Below are 16,399 nucleotides of genomic sequence, written 5' to 3'. Positions count from 1 at the left end.
TGCACGCCAAACGTGCACTCCCTCTTTTAAGTTGGGGCACGATCCATTAGGAAGGTCTTCTCTGTTGAAACAGATGGCTTGTAGCCCTGCTTTGCACAGTAGTCCTCCAGATTTGCTACCTGAGCTTGCCTCAGGGAAATTCAAATGCAGGCACAGGCAGAGAGCTACGACATCTCAGAAAATGTCTGTGTGATTTGGGAAGAAACACCCTATTTTATTAACCCCTCCTAAGCATGCCAAGGTGTCTAAAATAAGGGTCATTCTTTTTAAGTTGGGGTGACTGTCCTGTGACCCTCCAGATGCTACTGAATTCAAACGCCCATCTTCCTCAATCAACCGTGCTGCCACGGGCTGCTGGGAGTGGGGAAGATCATTGCCTTTTGGAGGGTCACAGCTTAGCCACCCCTGATTAAAATTGGCCAGAATATGTTGCCCTGTCGGCTAAGCTGCCCCAAAAGTTATGGCGAACATCTTGCTGGGATTTGCGTTGCAGCTTTGTGAGTGTATAGCTTTCTTCCCTTATTCAAAGGGAGTTGATGACACCTTGTAGCATCTTTCCATACAGCTCTGTGGAGAGGATTCTCCACTGCCAAGACTGGACTACAGCTCCTTGTCTTAGCAGGGCTGTGTGTGGAGCCTATCCTCTCCTTTCAGCAACAGTCCCAAGCTCTGGCACAGCTTGTGCCAACCTAGTATCCTCCAGGTTATTTTGGGTCACAGCTCCCATCAGCCCCCACAGGGGCTGATGGGAGTTGTAGTCCAAAACATCAAGTCAGAAAGGCTGCTCTAGCAGCAGGGCTGCCATAACACAGAACTTCCCATTGTCTCCCAAAGACAATCCTGGGCTCCTACTAGGAGGGGGGGGGATATAAATATAATAATATAAACAATCCTGTGCAAAAAGCACCACCATGAAACTTAACTGAAAACCTACCAGGTCCTTCCCTTGGAAAAGGAGCCCAATTGTGGCATAACCTGTGCTTTTCAGCTTAGCCACTACTACTAAACCACAGAGTGGGGAGCCTGGTGACTTCCATATGTTAAAAGACTCCAGCATGGCCAGGTATGGTGGGAGTTGTCCAAAAGGTCTGAAAGGCCCCTGGTCAGTTCCTCATTCCTGCCCTAGGCATACTCTTACAATGCTTATGTTCCACTTTCTACTTGCCAGAGGCTCTCAAAGCAGCTTGCAAAAGATTTTTTTTTTTTTTTTGCGAGAAAATCATGTTTGGGGCTGTTACAGAGATTGAACAGCATCCATATGCAGCCAGGACAATTCAGGCACAAGTTAGGAACATAGGAAGCCTTGCACTGAGCGAGGCCATGCGTCTGTCTAGCTGACTGACAGCAGCTCTTGGCTTTCAGACAGGAGGCAACAAGGATTGCTGCAAAATGGATGCTCTGCCACCGAGCTATATGGCCTTTGCTGGTTTCATGCTTGTTTTCCCCAGGCAGGAGCTGCAACTGAAATCCTCTTGAGGCAAAGGAGTAGGGCTGAGCAGCTGGCTCTCAGCTCAACATGGAAACAGACTTCTTTTGCAGGCCTCTGTGGCAAGGAGGTGGGGGAAGGCTCAGCAGCATATTAGTAACCTGCTACCTTGACCCAGATCTGCATCGTGTTAGGGAGCAGGTAAGTTGCCAAGTGCAGAAGCCCTTAGCTGTGTAGGGTGGGGGCCATCTTGATGGGAAACAGACCCAAATTTCAAGAATGAGACAACAGATTTCTCTATTAGCCGAGACATAAAAGTCTGAACAGCCAGAGACAGGCATTCCTGTAAAACCTCATGGAAGTGGCTCCCATCCACTCTAGAGGTATATGTACTTTGCAGCAGCGGTGGGGATGAGTCTAGAAGCAAACAGAAGTGACTACTACTGTTGGAGCGAGTAAATGCTTTAATTGGTCACGCAGCAAAGTGAATGGAAATGTTGCATTTTCTTAAGAGGAAGGAAGGAAATTTGTTTTCTGTGGTAGAGCGGAGCCTGCTCTCCACCCATTACTATAAATAAAATCAGGATGGGTGCTGCATGTCTCCTTCCACCCCCCAAAAATAAAAACAACTATTGCAGAATTCATTCTCTTTCTGCTAGATACAAAGAGGCACAGAGCTAGGCTGGTTACGATCCGGCCTACTGGAAATAATTGTGATTATACCAGCTGTGAACATGTAGGGTTTCTGCTCAATTTCTGTGGCCTTGCGGACTAGATGCTTAGTGGAAAAAAGTTTTAAGATTCTCCCCCCAGACCCAGATTCCACAACCATCCCATCCCCACCAGCAGCCCTTTTTGCTAATAAAAGTCACTCCTGAGAGGAAGAGGCAGGAGCCTGAGGGTCAGCAGCCAGCCCAGTGAAGGAGGGTCCTGGCCTATCGCCTCTTAGCAGCCATTTTGGTGAAGGGATTGTTTATCGGAGGAAGCAGGAAAGAACAAAGGAGAATGCAGGGAATCTTTAGAAAAGCCTTAGATTAAGGAGTAAATACCGTATGTTAAAAAAAGTTAAAGGTGTCCCCACACTTGTCACCCTAAGAGTCGGAAACGACTCGCACTACGTCTTGTGACGTTTACTAGGCAGACCTTATCTATGGGGTGGGATTGCCAGTTCCTTCCCCGGCCTTTCTTTACCCCCCAGCATACGCCGGGTACTCATTTTACCGACCACGGATGGATGGAAGGCTGAGTGGACCTCGACCCCTTTTACCGGAGATTCAACTTCCTCCTTCCGTTGGAATCGAACTCCTGCCGTGAGCAGAGCTTTGGCTGCGTTTGCGTCGCTTACCACTCTGTGCCACATGTTACTGATGTTTTAATGATTTTAAAAACCGCTTTGTGATGTTTACGTGGAAAGCAGTATAACAATGTGTAAAATCAAGTTCAGCCGCAATAGGCCATATTCGTGCAGAAAAATCATGCTGTTGAGCGGCACATAATTTAGAGCTTGTGCTGTGCCAGGATGAGGCTACAGCGGGGATAGCCAACGTGGTGCCCTTCAGATGTTGATTACAACTGACATGAACCCCAGCCATCAAGGCCAATGGTCAAAGAATCGGGGAGCTGTAGCCCTAAACATCTGAAGGGCACCACCTTAGCTAGCGCTGGGCTAGGGGGACCTGAATTCAAATCCTGACGCAGGCTTGATGTCCGCTGGATAACCCTGAAAGTCAAATGTGCAGGAAGAAATTTATTCCAGTGACTCTTAGTACAGACAAGATAACTGAAGTTAGTGGGACAGTGCCCCCTTAGGAGCATAGGAATCTGCCTTAGACCAAGTCCGGCCACCGGTCCATGTAGCTCAGTATTGCCTGCACTGACTGGCAGCAGCTCTCCAGGGTGTCAAGCAGAAGTCTCTCTCAGCCCTAGCTGGAGATTGCCAGGGACTGAGTCTAGGGCTTTTGGCACTCAAGGCTGATGCTCTGCCACTGAGCTATGGTCCCACCTTAGAATCATAGAATAGTAGAGTTGGAAGGGGCCTATAAGGCCATCAAGTCCAACCCCCTGTGCAAGGCAGGAATCCAAATCAAAGCATTCCCGACAGATGGCTGTCCAGCTGCCTCTTGAATGCCTCCAGTGGCGGAGAGCCCACTACCTCTCTAGGTCATTGGTTCCATTGTCGTATGGCTCTAACAGTTAGGAAGTTTTTCCTGATGTCCAGTCGAAATCTGGCTTCCTGCAACTTGAGCCCCTTATTCCATGTCCTGCACTCTGGGACGATCAAGAAGAGATTTCGGCCCTCCTCTGTGTGACAACCTTTCATGTACTTGAAGAGTGCTATCATATCTCCTCTCAGTCCTCTTTTCAAGGCTAAACCTGCCCAGTTCTTTCAGTCTCTCCTCATAGGGCTTTGTTTCCAGTCCCCTGACCATCCTTGTTGCCCTCCTCTGAACCTGTTCCAGTTTGTCTGCATCCTTCTTGACTACCTTCATGGACTAGCTTCCACTGCTTCCCAACCTTGACAGTAACGCAAGAAATAAAGAACACGACAGCTGTAGACATTTATGTGTATATATTTATATATAAAAAAGGAAAGCTTAATACTTTTCTTTTTTTCCTGGGAGAATTACATTTTGCCTGGAAGTGCTATGGCCTCCTAAAGGAAGAAAGCTGACCTAGTAAGGAGGAACAGCTAGCTGCATCACAGAAAAGTAACGAAGGGAGGATGGACTTTCAGAGGCTGAGGGAGATGGAGAACCCGCTTCTCTTCCAGCAGCACAGACTAGTGGCTCCAATGTCACTGGGACAGTGAATCTGCTCCGGGTTATAGTCCAAACCTTCGAGGAGCTGCCCAAGGTGCTTCAGAGAGTTTGGACTAAAACCCGGAGTGGATTCACTGCGCCACTGACATTGGAGCCACTAGTCTCCACTGCCTACCAGCCAGCCACTTATTTTGGGAACCACGTGGCAGAAGGGTTGCCTGCTGTTGAGCCAGCCACGCCATCTGTCACTTTTAACAGCCTCAGGGTGGAGAGATGCAATATGGCTTCTCCATCTTCCACCTGTTTTGCACCCCTACTTCAGCCCCCTCTGCTCTAGGGCCCTACTCGCAACAGGCAGAAGACAAAGGTGGATGCATGGACCTGCAGCAATAGAGCAAGACCCAGTAGTATGTACTGTTTCACTAGCCTAGAACCAGCCTTGGAAATAGCAAGAGGAGCCATTTCCTGTGTCAGGAGCTGGCAACCCAGTGAGCATCCTCAGCCATGAGAAAATAAAAAAACGAGATATTTAAAGCCCCAACTATACAAGGGTAGACGTGCATATAGGCCAGAGATAGGCAGTGTGGTGCCTTCCAGATGCTGTAGACTCCATCCCCCTTTAGCCCAAGTCAGCATGGCCAATGGTCAAGGATCACGGGACTGGGAGCCCAAAACAGCTGGAGGTCACCACATTGGCTATCCTGGCTATACACAAAGAACACTAGCTCACGCAATCTTAAGTATCTCAGAGGCGTGACATTTAGCTTTCTACGGTCGTCTGTCTCTATCCACCACCACCCCGCTCAAGCTGCAATATTATTGGGACAATATTAATGCTGTGCCCTCTGCTCCTTTGCATCGCCATCACACGGCCAAGTAGAGGGTGATGGGGCAGTGGTCACTCCCCAGGGCAGCTGAGCGGATCTTGCTGTCGCAGAGACTCTCCAGCAGTCCTTTGGAGACCAGGAAGTAGTCGAGCCGCCAGCCCACGTTCTTGGCCCGGGCATTCATCATGTAGGTCCAGAAGGTGTAGGCGTAGGGCGTATCAGGGTAGAGGTGTCGGAACGTGTCGGTAAAGCCGGCCTCGAGCAGCTTGCCGAAGCCCTCCCGCTCTTCCGGAGTGAAGCCAGCGTTCTTCTTGTTCCCCTTGGGGTTCTTCAGGTCAATCTCTTGGTGGGCCACGTTGAGGTCCCCGCAGAGGATGAGAGGCTTGCGGGCGGCCAGGCCTTGCAGGTAGGAGCGGAAGGCCACGTCCCAGCGCTGGCGGTACTCCAGCCGCACCAGCCCCCGGCCGGCATTGGGCACGTAGGCCGTCACCAGGAAGTAAGAGGGGAACTCGGCCGTGATCATGCGGCCTTCCTTGTCATGCTCCTCCTCGCCTGTAAGGAAAATAAGGGCACGTGGTCAAAAGCAAAAGAAACAGGTGTTGCAGAGCGAACAGACTACGCGTGCACTGGGGGCCGGTGTGGTTCAGGTGGTGCAGAACATTTTGCAGTCCGGGGGCTGCCTTCCCTTCTGGGTAGCCCTTACAAGCTGGTGGTGGGTGTGGCCAAATGGAAAAGTGGGTTGGAGGAACAAATATAAACTTTACCTTTTGCACAGCAGACCGTTTTCTAGAACTCAGCCTTCCATCCAGAGAAGCAAAACACAGTATTGGAGTTCAAGCACACATTCCAGCCAGGCAAACACCCAGGGACAGCGTGAAGCAGGGCCAATAAAGCGGCGTGGCCTGGGGAAGAGTCCCAAGGGCCAGATAAGGAGGCTTGGAGGGCCGCGTTGGGCCCCAGGAAGAGTCACGGGGTTTACTCTTTACCGATACTGTAGGTGACGTTTACTCCTTACCGATACCGTAGGTGACGTTGACAGGCTTCACCTTGGAGAGGAGAGCCACCCCGCTGTAGCCTTCTTTGTCATCGGAGCAGGCCCAGTACTTGTGGGGATAGTCCGCCAGATCCCGGATGTCAGCGGGCAGCTGCTTCTCTGCACATTTCGTTTCTTGGAGGCAGAGCACATCGGGCTTCTCCTCGCAGACCCACTGCGGGGAAATACGGCTTTAGGTCAGGTCTCCCAAGTTCCATCTTCTCATGGTAAAGAAAAACAGGATTTAGCAGGGGTGGAGGTGAAAGACTGATGGAGGGGATTGTTTGGCCTGCCAGAAAACTAGCTAACTCACCAAAGAAATTCAGTGCAGTGTCAAGACTAGGACCAGGGAGACTCAGGGGTCAATTCAAATCCCCACCCAGCTCGCTGGGTGACTTGGGACAGCTGCTTTCTCTCAGCCTAAATTCCCTCACAACGGTGTGACGATAAAATAGGGAAGGGTGTGTGCTCATTCACTTATATACTGCCTTTCTGCCAACGCACCCAAGGGCCACTTACAGTTTATAAAGTACAAAGGGGATGTAACAGAAGACCTCCAACACAAAAAGAAAAGAGAATGAGGAGGGAAGATGGAAACAAGCAAATCCAGGTCCCAATTCTTATATGTTACATAATTGAGTAAACAATAATGGTTAAAACCAATATGTGGAAAGGGCACTGAGGAAGAAGGAAAAGGACCGTAGCTCAGTCCGTTTCAATCCCCACCACCTCCAGGTAGGGCTGGGAAAGATCCCTGTCTGAAACTATGGAAAGCCACTGCCGGTCAGTGTCGACTACATGGAGCGAGAAGGATAGACAGTCTGATGCGGTATAAGGAAGCTTTCTATCACGCATACTAACAGGAATCTCAATGCTTCCAATGCTAGGTCTCTATGTACCCAAAATGGTACCACACACACAAACAAGACAGAAGTCTCACGCAACAGCAGGGGGACCCCAGGAAGTACAAAATAGTATTTAGGAGGGAAAAACATAAAGGGGAAAACACCCCCACCCCTCAAAAAAATAGCCTGAGTATGCCAAGGAACGCTGACTATTGGGGACACAGAAAGCCAAGCGGGAGAATGGAATGGAGTATCCTTGAAAAGGGCCTGGCTGGCTGGCTCCCCGAACAGCAGTACTCCATTGCAACATTTTGTTGCAGGTCTCACTTGTATTCCTAAACCTCTGTTGAGAAGCCAGTTATGGGAGGGGAGGAGCCAAATGGCCTTTGGTCCCAGCCAGGCCGAGAGGAGGCCTCGCTGCATATCAACTCTTCCCCGAGATGCGGCCTCTGAGGTTCTTGGAGGAAAGGTAGGATAAAAACATAATGCCCGGTCATTCCACCCAGCAGACTTTGACAGCCTCATTTCCTGGCTGCCAGTAGTCCCAGAGGTATATTTCCCACCTTTTCATCCAGGAGGACGTCTGGTTGCTATACGATCGCCTCCTAATTGCTACTTGATGAGAGGGTAGGGATGCCTTCATCCCTCAAGGGGCTGCAGCAACCCAAAGGCAACATTGGCTCAAGGAGTATCCATGGTGAACTACAACCAAGTACGCACAAAGTAAAAAATGAAGGCAGGGAACATGATATAAACTGCCAGGCAGAGGTTTTCTGTCCAATGCAAGGCTAAAGCAAAGGAAATTAACCTGTGACCCTGTAGCTGTGGCTGGACTGAATTTCCACCATCCCTAACCATTGGGCATGCTGGCTGGGGCTGATGGGAGCTGGACGTCCGACAACATCTCGAGGGCAAAAGGTTCTCAGCCCCTGAACTACAGCATGTGAAGCGTTTAAAAATTTATTTTAGAAGGGTGAAAAAAAGAAAAGACCACCAAGGAGGCACATGATATTTATAAAATTATGCATGGTATGGAGAAAGCAGATAGAGAGAGGAGTAGAGGATGTTCCATCCCCTTCCCTCTCCTATAACGCTAGCATTCAGGAGTCACCCAAATAAATTGACTGGCATCAGATTCAGGACAAGCAAACAAAGTACTTCTTCACAGAACACAGAACTGAATTGTGGGATTCACAGCCCGCAAGATGGGCCGACAGCCTCTGAAGACTGGTTTGAAATGTGATTAAAGAAATTCATGAAGGAGGAGGACAGGTCTATTAACAGCTGTTAGCTGTGACGTTTCAATGGAACCTTTATGTCCCAATGCAGCATACCCCTGAATATCAATTGCTAGAGGGGAGGGAGGAGGCAAGAAAAGAGAAGGACTATTGGGTTTGTGTCCTGCTTGGAAGTGACTGGCTGGCCCTACCAATAGGCAGAGACAGGCTATTCTGTCTGAGTGCCCTGCTATAGCCTGCCCTCTATTGCCATATGGCCTCTTCTGGGCCCCCTAATCCAGCTGGCTGCCTCAAGTATGGAGGAGGATGCCATCCCCTCACCAAAGTTGAGATAAGATTTAACTGCCGGTCCAGTTGGCTCTGTATGTGGAATTGGGATAGGGCTGCCATCTTGTCCTTTGCCTCAGGCAGCAACCTGTGGTTGAGCTGGCCTTGGGCTGCCTACTGAGAGGAAGGGTGGGATATAAATCCAATAAATAAATAAATAATAAACAAGAAGGATGCTTGATGAAATGGATCCCAGGCCAGATTCTAGCAGGGCCCACTGGTCGCTGGTGTCTAGTGGGCCTGAAGGCAGAGCGCCGAAGAGTAGGCGGAGCCAGAGCCAATGACAGGCGGAGCCAACTCATTCTCGTTCTGTCCCCATCATCCTCCCTGCTGAGTTCTTTTTTTTTATCATTAATTTTATTCAAATTTTCAAACACAAAACAAAACAAAACAGAAACAAATCAAACAATAAAATAAAATGTTGACTTCCGATTTGTCGCAGATCAGCCATAGGTCTATGATATATAACAAACCTGTCTCTTAACATATTACAAAATCACTTCCCTCCAGTAGTTATCTTAATTAATCATCAAATCTCATTAACATCGCTTTATTCTTTCCGCAAAAAGTCAAAGAGAGGTTTCCAGTCCTTGAGAAATATATCCATCGATTTTTCTCCAAATAAACATGTCAATTAATCCATCTCATCAAGTCTGCTAGGTCCAATAATTTCAATAGCCATTTTTCCATTATCAGTGTTAATTCCATCTTCCAACTTCCATCCTTGCACCCATAATAATCTTGCTGTCACAGTCATATAGTAAGAGTCTGATGGGAATTTCCTTCATCACAAATATTTCCTTGCCATCAATTCTGAATGTGTTGCTGAAATATTGTTGTAAAGTCATATCTCTGTTCCTCTCTTTTACGAAATGCACTAGCACATCTCTTGAGAGTTTTTCCATTGTCACATATCTGGAATTAATTCTATAAATTTTCTCTATTTCAAGTTCCATCAAATCATTCCAGTCCAGAAATTCCATCGAAACATTGATAGCTTTATCTCTGATATCTTCATCAATTTCTCCAGAGACAACGCCGAATTCCAAACAGTAATCTTTATCTCCAGGATCCACAAACTCCAAATATTTTTCCAGTTCCACACTTGATATATCTGTTCCAATCTCCAGGACTTGCATCCTCCCTTCAATTTTTGCCATAAAGTCCAAATCTTTTTCCAATTCCACATTTGATATATCTGATCCAATCTCCAGAATTTGCTCCTTCCCTTTAATTTCTTTTTCATCTTCTATTGCTTGTCCATCTGCTTTTTTTCTCATATAATCCTTTATTTCTTTCAGCTCCTGTTTCACTTTACCAAATTCAGTTGCCATCTCTTGTCTACTCTGTCCCAGTTCTTGTTTCGTTATCTTAATCTCATCCATTATCTTCTGAAACATATCCAGAGGGGAAAACCCTTCCAGGGGTATATCCAGGGTCTCTGCCACTTCTCTGATTGTCATTCTTAAAGCCGAAAAAAACCCCTTCAAATTTCCAATATAGCCACAATTCCCAAGCAAAGAGTAATTTGCTTCTTTTTCCAGCAATAAGGGAGTTAATATTCCAGGCCTGTTGACATCATCTGGCCAGCACAGTTCTTATCTCCCGCACGTCCAAGAATGCAAAACAAATTTGGTTCACAGCGCCGAACAATTAGTAACATACACGAACAGCAGATTCGTCTAAAGAAAGTAGTCCAAGAAAAAGTAGTCCCAGACATATATCAATCAAATAATCATCTAAATCAGATTTTCTCTTCGGGTAAGTTGCCCCTCATCCGTTTTAATCTTTATAGTTTCCAAATTCAGGCCAGCTTTTTGCCATAAAAAATAAGATAACCTTTTTAAATTTTCTTTCCTCCTCCTTAATTCCTTGTATAAAAGAGAGAAGTGTAACTCACCCAGGTATCTTAATTGCTGATTCTTAAACAAATCTCTTTTACTGTAGTAATTTAAGCCAAATGATAAGATTAGACAGAAGAAAGCTCGCCCGTTGTGGATCGTTTAAAAGAAAAAACGTCTCGCTTTTTTTCAGCCCAGCTTGTTGGAAGTCCTAACTCTGTCCTCGGCTGCTAGGTATGCCTTCTTATCCCAGGGAATTCCTGATCAATTCCAGCCACCGACAACCCAACGAAGTTTCTGTGGATAATCTTCGGTTCACCCTTGCCTGGGAGAACATTTATACCAGTCAAAGTTCCCTTTTGACTGATTTTAAACTGAAAAAACCTTCCTCTGAGACAGAGCTCATCTCAGAGGCAGCCACAGGCGGAGCAATCCTTCCGGGAAGTCCCTCCCTGCTGAGTTCTATAAGGCAGGAGTTTTCCAAACTGTGCTCTGTGGTCCGTGGCATCTCCGCCTAAAATAGTCACACTGATTTTTTTAATCGTATTTTTATTGCTTCTTTTATTTCTTGTACTGCATTTTGTTGTATTACAATGTGAATTCTAAAGAATGCAAAATGCAGCACAATAAGATGCAACATAAGAAACCAAAGAAGCAACACAAATGCAATTAGAAATCATGCAGAGTCTGGCACAACACATTACAATCGCTACAGGCAGAAAAATAATGAAGCGGCCCACCAAGACCGTCAGCAATTTTCAAGTGGTGCATGGGGGGAAAAAAGCTGAGAACTGCTGCCATCAGGGCAACATCAAGGCTAAGGAGGAAGAATCTACTTACAACCCTGGACTGGTTGGAAGTAGGCAGCCAGGCAGGCAGGGATTTGCTGAGGGCAAACTGAGGTTGGGGGTGGGGGTGGGCAGTGTCCCATTCGCCCTAATGGAGCAGCTTCCACTGATAGGGGCTCTCCATACGCTTTACCTCCAGGCCCTTCTTCTTGAACCAGGCTCGGATCCCATCCACATTCCAGGAAGTGACCTTCAAGGTGTATTTCTTGCCGCTGGGAGAGGCGAGTTTGTCTGGGGGATCTTGGTACATGATCGGCCCGTCGGCCTCCTTCTCAGCTTTTGCTCCACCTTTCTTAGCCTTCTTAGGCTCTGGTTCTGGCAAAAAAATAGCGTCAGAGTAAGCAACAAGTCCTTCTCATCAGTCACAGAGAATTGGGGTCCCATGCAGGCTTGCAAACAGCTACTTGCCTGGTTTTGTCCAGCAAGTAATAGGTTGCTCCAGGCAACCTACAGAGGCACGTTTATAAGTCGGTTCATTTTTTTTCTTTTTGAGGCCATAAATCCGGTGTGGGGAACCTCTGGCCTTCCAGATGATGCTGAACTACAATTCCCATCATCCCTGGCCATTGGCCGTGCTTGCTGGGGCTGATGGGAGTTGTAGCTCAGGAATATCTGGAAAACCAAAGGTTCCCCACAGCTGCAAAATGAAAATTAAGTTACATCCAAACCATACATTTAAAGCATATTGTTTCACCCAAAGAATCCTGGGAAGTGTAGTTTACTCCTTCACAGCTACAATTCCCAGCACCCTTAACTGACTACAGCTCCCAGGATTTTTAGTGGGAAATCATATACTTTAATTGTAATTGAAAAGTCTATATACAGTATTGTGAGTGTGGGCATGTAGACTAGGATATTTTTTTTGTAAGCTTAATTCTGTAGACTTCTTTCAAGGCTGGAGAGATAGATGCACACACGCATGCACTGTATATATGTGTTATGTTAGAGTGTGTGTCTTGTGTGTGCATTATATATATGTGCTGCACAGTAACCAGGACTGGGAAAGAGCATCAACATTATCAAGAAAGAGATTTTACCACCTCCAGGGCTAGCAACATAGAGTTACGAGGCAGTGTGGTGTAGTGGTTAGACTAGGACCTGGGAGACCAGGATTCACATCCTCAATCAGCCACAAAGCTCGCTGGGTGACCTTGGGTCAGTCAATGGCACTTAGCCTAACCCACTTCACAACATTGTTGTGGGGATAAAATGGGGCGGGGGAAATGCCATATATGCCACCTTCAGCTCCTTGAAAGATATGGTGGGATATCTACCTATATTATATTTTTGTAAGTGTCATGCTACCCATGAACGCTTTTGTGTAGGCAGGGCTCGGGGTGTGTGTGGAAGGCCCACGTGGCAAGGCCCGAAGCTCAGCCTCACCAGGTGGGTGGGAGGCCAGCCAGAGGAGGGGAGGTCTGGCATTCCCTGGGTTGGGGGGGGAAGGGAAGTTCTGATGACCCTGCGGGGGGGGGGGGAGAGAAGGAAAAGGGGAGTTCTAGTAACCCCTGCGGTAGGGTAGAAAGAGGAGGGGAGCTCTGGCAACACCGGAGGGGAACAGGGGAGAGCTATGGTGAACTGTGTGTGGGGAGAGGGTTTTGGCAACAGTAGGTGGGGCTGACGTGTGAAGTGAGCAGGCATGGAGCCCCTAGTAAATGTAACGAATACACTTGCTTTATGGAATGCATAAATTAGGCTAGTGTGTGGTGAGGGTAAGTGGCTTGGCTGCTTTTAAAGGGGATCAGACAAATTCATGGCAGAGAAGAGGTTTCTCTGCAGCTAATATGGAACAGCCATGTTCAAAAGCAGTATACCAGTCACTTAGCACACAATTTATTTATTTATTTATTAAGTTATAAATAATAAAATTAAGTACTTGCTTCATTAATACATTTCCTCAACATACAAGGGAGTGTGCTCTTTTCCTTCGCCCCCATTTTATTCTCACAACAACCCTGTGAGGTAGGTTAGTTATGTTGAAAGATGGTGACAAGCCCAGCAATACCCAGTGATTTTTATATCTGAATGGGGATTTGGATCTGGTCTCGTTACTCCTAGCTCAACATTCTAACCACTACCTCTCATTTGCGGACTTTCTGGGAAAGCAGGAGAGTAGACAAGACCACATTTGGCTAAATGCAGCAGGACTCTTCTGATATTCTTCACTGAGTATCCTGGGATTCTCAGCTTTCTTTAAAAATAACACCACATGTCAAACTGCCTTTTATACTAGGGCAGGAGACTGGTCCATCTCACCGAGTATGATCCCACAGCGCTAAGATCAGAGAAAAGCCTCTGCTTGCTCTTTGGTGGCAAAAGGCAGCAGCAGCAGTGGCTTATCTTCAATCTTAGTGCTGTGGAAATAGAGCACTAAGATCAGAGATAAGCCCATGCATTTTTCCCCACAGCTTGAACTTTGAATCACCTGATGTCCCGTGACATCAGGAGATTGACAAATGGGTGACCCCACCCACCTCTCAAAATGGCCCACAGAGGCTGGGCTAGTTCTGGATCCGACCTTCCAGCCACAACCAATTTCCCGTGCTGTGGCAAGTTTGAGAGAGCACCTATGAGGTGCAAAACAGCAGAAAATGCAGTGATTGAGCATCTTGCTTGCATGCAGAAAGTCCCAGGTTCAATCTCCAGCTAGGGCTGGGAGCAACACCCCAATCTGAAACCTGGAGAGCTGCTGCCAGTCAGTGTAGACAATAGTAAGCTAGATGAGCCAGTGGACTGACTCAGCATAAGGCAGCATCCCACGTTCCTAGGATGATGATAACGACGATTTCAGCTTCTTGCCCGCCCTTTAATGTAAGGTCCCAGGACAGGTTGCAGCAATTTAAAAATACAATATTGAAAAAGTCTAAAACAAATGACAGTCACAAGAACAAGCTGAGCCCTACAATATTGTTCTCTCAGGTGTCAAAGCCCAGGGCAAAAAGGTAGGATGCTAAACCACAGTGCAGAAATGCTCCCCCCCCCCCCGGTTCAATTCTATCTTTATTGCTAAGACTGAAGACACTGACCTGCTGCCGTCTCCTTCTCCTCCGGCAGGACTTCACCTTCTTTCTTCTTCCCCCGTTTTGGCATCTCGGGTGCCCAGCAGGATCCTCCTCTAGGCAACTGGCAGCGCAGCCTCACAAGCCACAGGCCTCTGGACAGCAGTGTCTCCTGGGGAGGAAAGATCCTTACCACAAACACTCCCCTGAAAACAGGCACCTTCCTGTGCCATAAAAGCCATCCTTGGATGGATGTCAACGAGGATTAGGCAAATTCATGGAGGATATGGCTATCCATGGCTACTAGCCACGACGGCTGTGCTCCAACCTCTCACGCCACTGAATGCCAACTGCAGGGAATCGCAAGTGGGAGAGTCGCTGCTGCGCTCGTGTCCCACTTGCAGGCCTCCCACAGACCCTGGTTTAACTGAAGATTGAGCCATTGGATTTCTACACGTGTAAACCTGTCTCTCTGGCCCAAAACACAGTTTCCCACAAGATAAACTCAACCTTCCAAATCGTATCTCCTCTAGGGAAAACACACCTAATCTCCAATTCCCCCTGGGGAAGGATACTGAGAGTTGTTACCAAAAGCATAGTCCCCTTAAGACCTGCAATTCCCAGACTTCTCTGGGAAAAAGGCCCGTTAAACCACTGGGGGAATTGTAGCTGTGTGAGAACTGGGGTCTCCTAGCACCTCTCAGCAGTGGAATAAGCATACAGTGTGAATGCGGCCACTCTCTTTTTCTCTCCTACGTTAGTGTGATGGTAAATTCTGAAATGCAGGCATTCTTCAGGACAACTCCTGTTGTTCTTGCCTATTCTAAGACTATACAATAAAGATAAACTTTTGACCAATACAGACATTATGGCTTCAATACCAAACCAGTATTCTCCCACCCACCCCCACGCACTTTGCTTAACATCCAGTCTGATGAAGAACTCCGATAGACTCAGTCAGGTGCCGCTCACTATTTTGTGCTATTTTGGTTGATCATAATGAAATGACTTTTGGATTTTTTCAAAATAAGTAGCAGTTTAACCCTTAGCAATATATATACTAAGGAAACCCACTCTTCCTCCGCTTGGCTTCTTTGGTGGGGTTCCTCTCTGAGAGAAAGTTTACTTATTAGGCATGCAAAGATGCAGCAGAAAGAACCCCTGCACATCTCTCTTCCTACTGTGAAACTTCATTCCTACTCCACTACACATCTTAAAACACAAACATCTCCTTCAGGCAACATACAAAAAGCACCTTTTTTTCTCCTCAAGCAAAGCTCCTATACTTCCAGTAAGAGGATCACCTAGCAAAAAATATCAGCGCTTACTTCCCCTATTAATAATGCGGGGATGGTGTGGTGTCAACCTGCTAAATTTCTGCCTGCTGTGCAAAGAATTAAAAGGCAAAGAGTCATTTTCTGGGGGCAGCAAAGAAAGCAGACAGCTCTTAAGATGAAATGGTAACGCCTCCCTCCACCTGTTGGATTTTTATCTGCCATGCAACCGCAACAGTGAGAACTGCACCTGTTGGATTGTTACCTACCATGTTACTGAAATGATGGGGCCTGCACCTGTTGAATTACCTGTCATCCTACTGCAACAATAGGACCTGCACCCACTGGATTTTTACCTGCCCTGCAGCTGCAACGATGCACCCTCTACCCATTGGATTTTTACCTGCCATGCTACTGCAACGATGCGGCCTGCCCCTGTTGAATTTTTACCTGCCCTGCTACTGAACGATGCGGCCTGCACCTGTTTGATTTTTGTCTGCCCTGCTACTGCAACGACGGGGCCTACACCCATTGGATTTTTACCTGCCACGTAAGCTTTAAAGGAACATTAAAGTCATTCGAGGGAAAGTTGAAGAGGAGAGAAAAAGGTGGAGAAGGGGAAACGACCTTATCACACAATTCTTCTCTGCAAAGATAAAAGACCAACTACACCCTCCATGTTTGCATATATAATGCAATTATTTAATAAAACAATCGCTAATAGATAAATAATCTCATGTTAAACTATTGCTCTTTTTCCTCCTCCTGCTCCAGCTTACCACACCAGGTTGCCAAGCACTCCCCTGAGACAAAGGCGAAGACTCCGCAGAGTTCACACGCGCAAGGAGAATGGAGAGACCTAGAGAGAGAAGCACGTGGAGTGGATTTGTGTCACGTGATACGGGCTGGGGACGAGGAGGAGGAGGACTTGATAGAGAGAGGGCGGGGCTCCATATGAAAACTAGAAGGGAAGTGCCTAAAA

At 47.2% G+C, this 16,399-nt stretch overlaps 1 protein-coding gene across 1 annotated transcript; it reads right to left on the bottom strand.

The window, feature by feature from the left end:
- Positions 1-3,980: 3,980 nt before the first annotated feature.
- APEX1 (apurinic/apyrimidinic endodeoxyribonuclease 1) lies at positions 3,981-16,335 on the bottom strand. Its single transcript, XM_061589819.1, has 5 exons — positions 16,197-16,335; positions 14,171-14,315; positions 11,278-11,459; positions 6,028-6,220; positions 3,981-5,564 (listed from the first exon to the last, which is right to left on the bottom strand). Exons 2-5 carry the CDS (start codon positions 14,232-14,234, stop codon positions 5,050-5,052), a joined length of 954 nt encoding a protein of 317 aa, XP_061445803.1. The 5' UTR covers positions 14,235-14,315; positions 16,197-16,335; the 3' UTR covers positions 3,981-5,049.
- Positions 16,336-16,399: the final 64 nt, after the last annotated feature.

The sequence above is a fragment of the Rhineura floridana genome, chromosome 11 (assembly GCF_030035675.1).
Source record: "Rhineura floridana isolate rRhiFlo1 chromosome 11, rRhiFlo1.hap2, whole genome shotgun sequence".
Taxonomy (NCBI): domain Eukaryota; kingdom Metazoa; phylum Chordata; class Lepidosauria; order Squamata; family Rhineuridae; genus Rhineura; species Rhineura floridana.
The sequence above is the reverse complement of the archived record's forward strand: the minus strand, read 5'-3'. Positions and strand labels throughout refer to the sequence as shown.

Coding starts and splice junctions, on each gene's coding strand:
- APEX1 (XM_061589819.1), bottom strand. CDS start 14,234: ATGCCAAAACGGGGGAAGAAGAAAGAAGGTGAAGTCCTGCCGGAGGAG. Junction 6,221..11,277: donor TCAAGAAGAAGGGCCTGGAG/GTAAAGCGTATG, acceptor ATTTCCCCGCAG/TGGGTCTGCGAGGAGAAGCC. Junction 5,565..6,027: donor CAACGTCACCTACGGTATCG/GTAAGGAGTAAA, acceptor TTTTCCTTACAG/GCGAGGAGGAGCATGACAAG.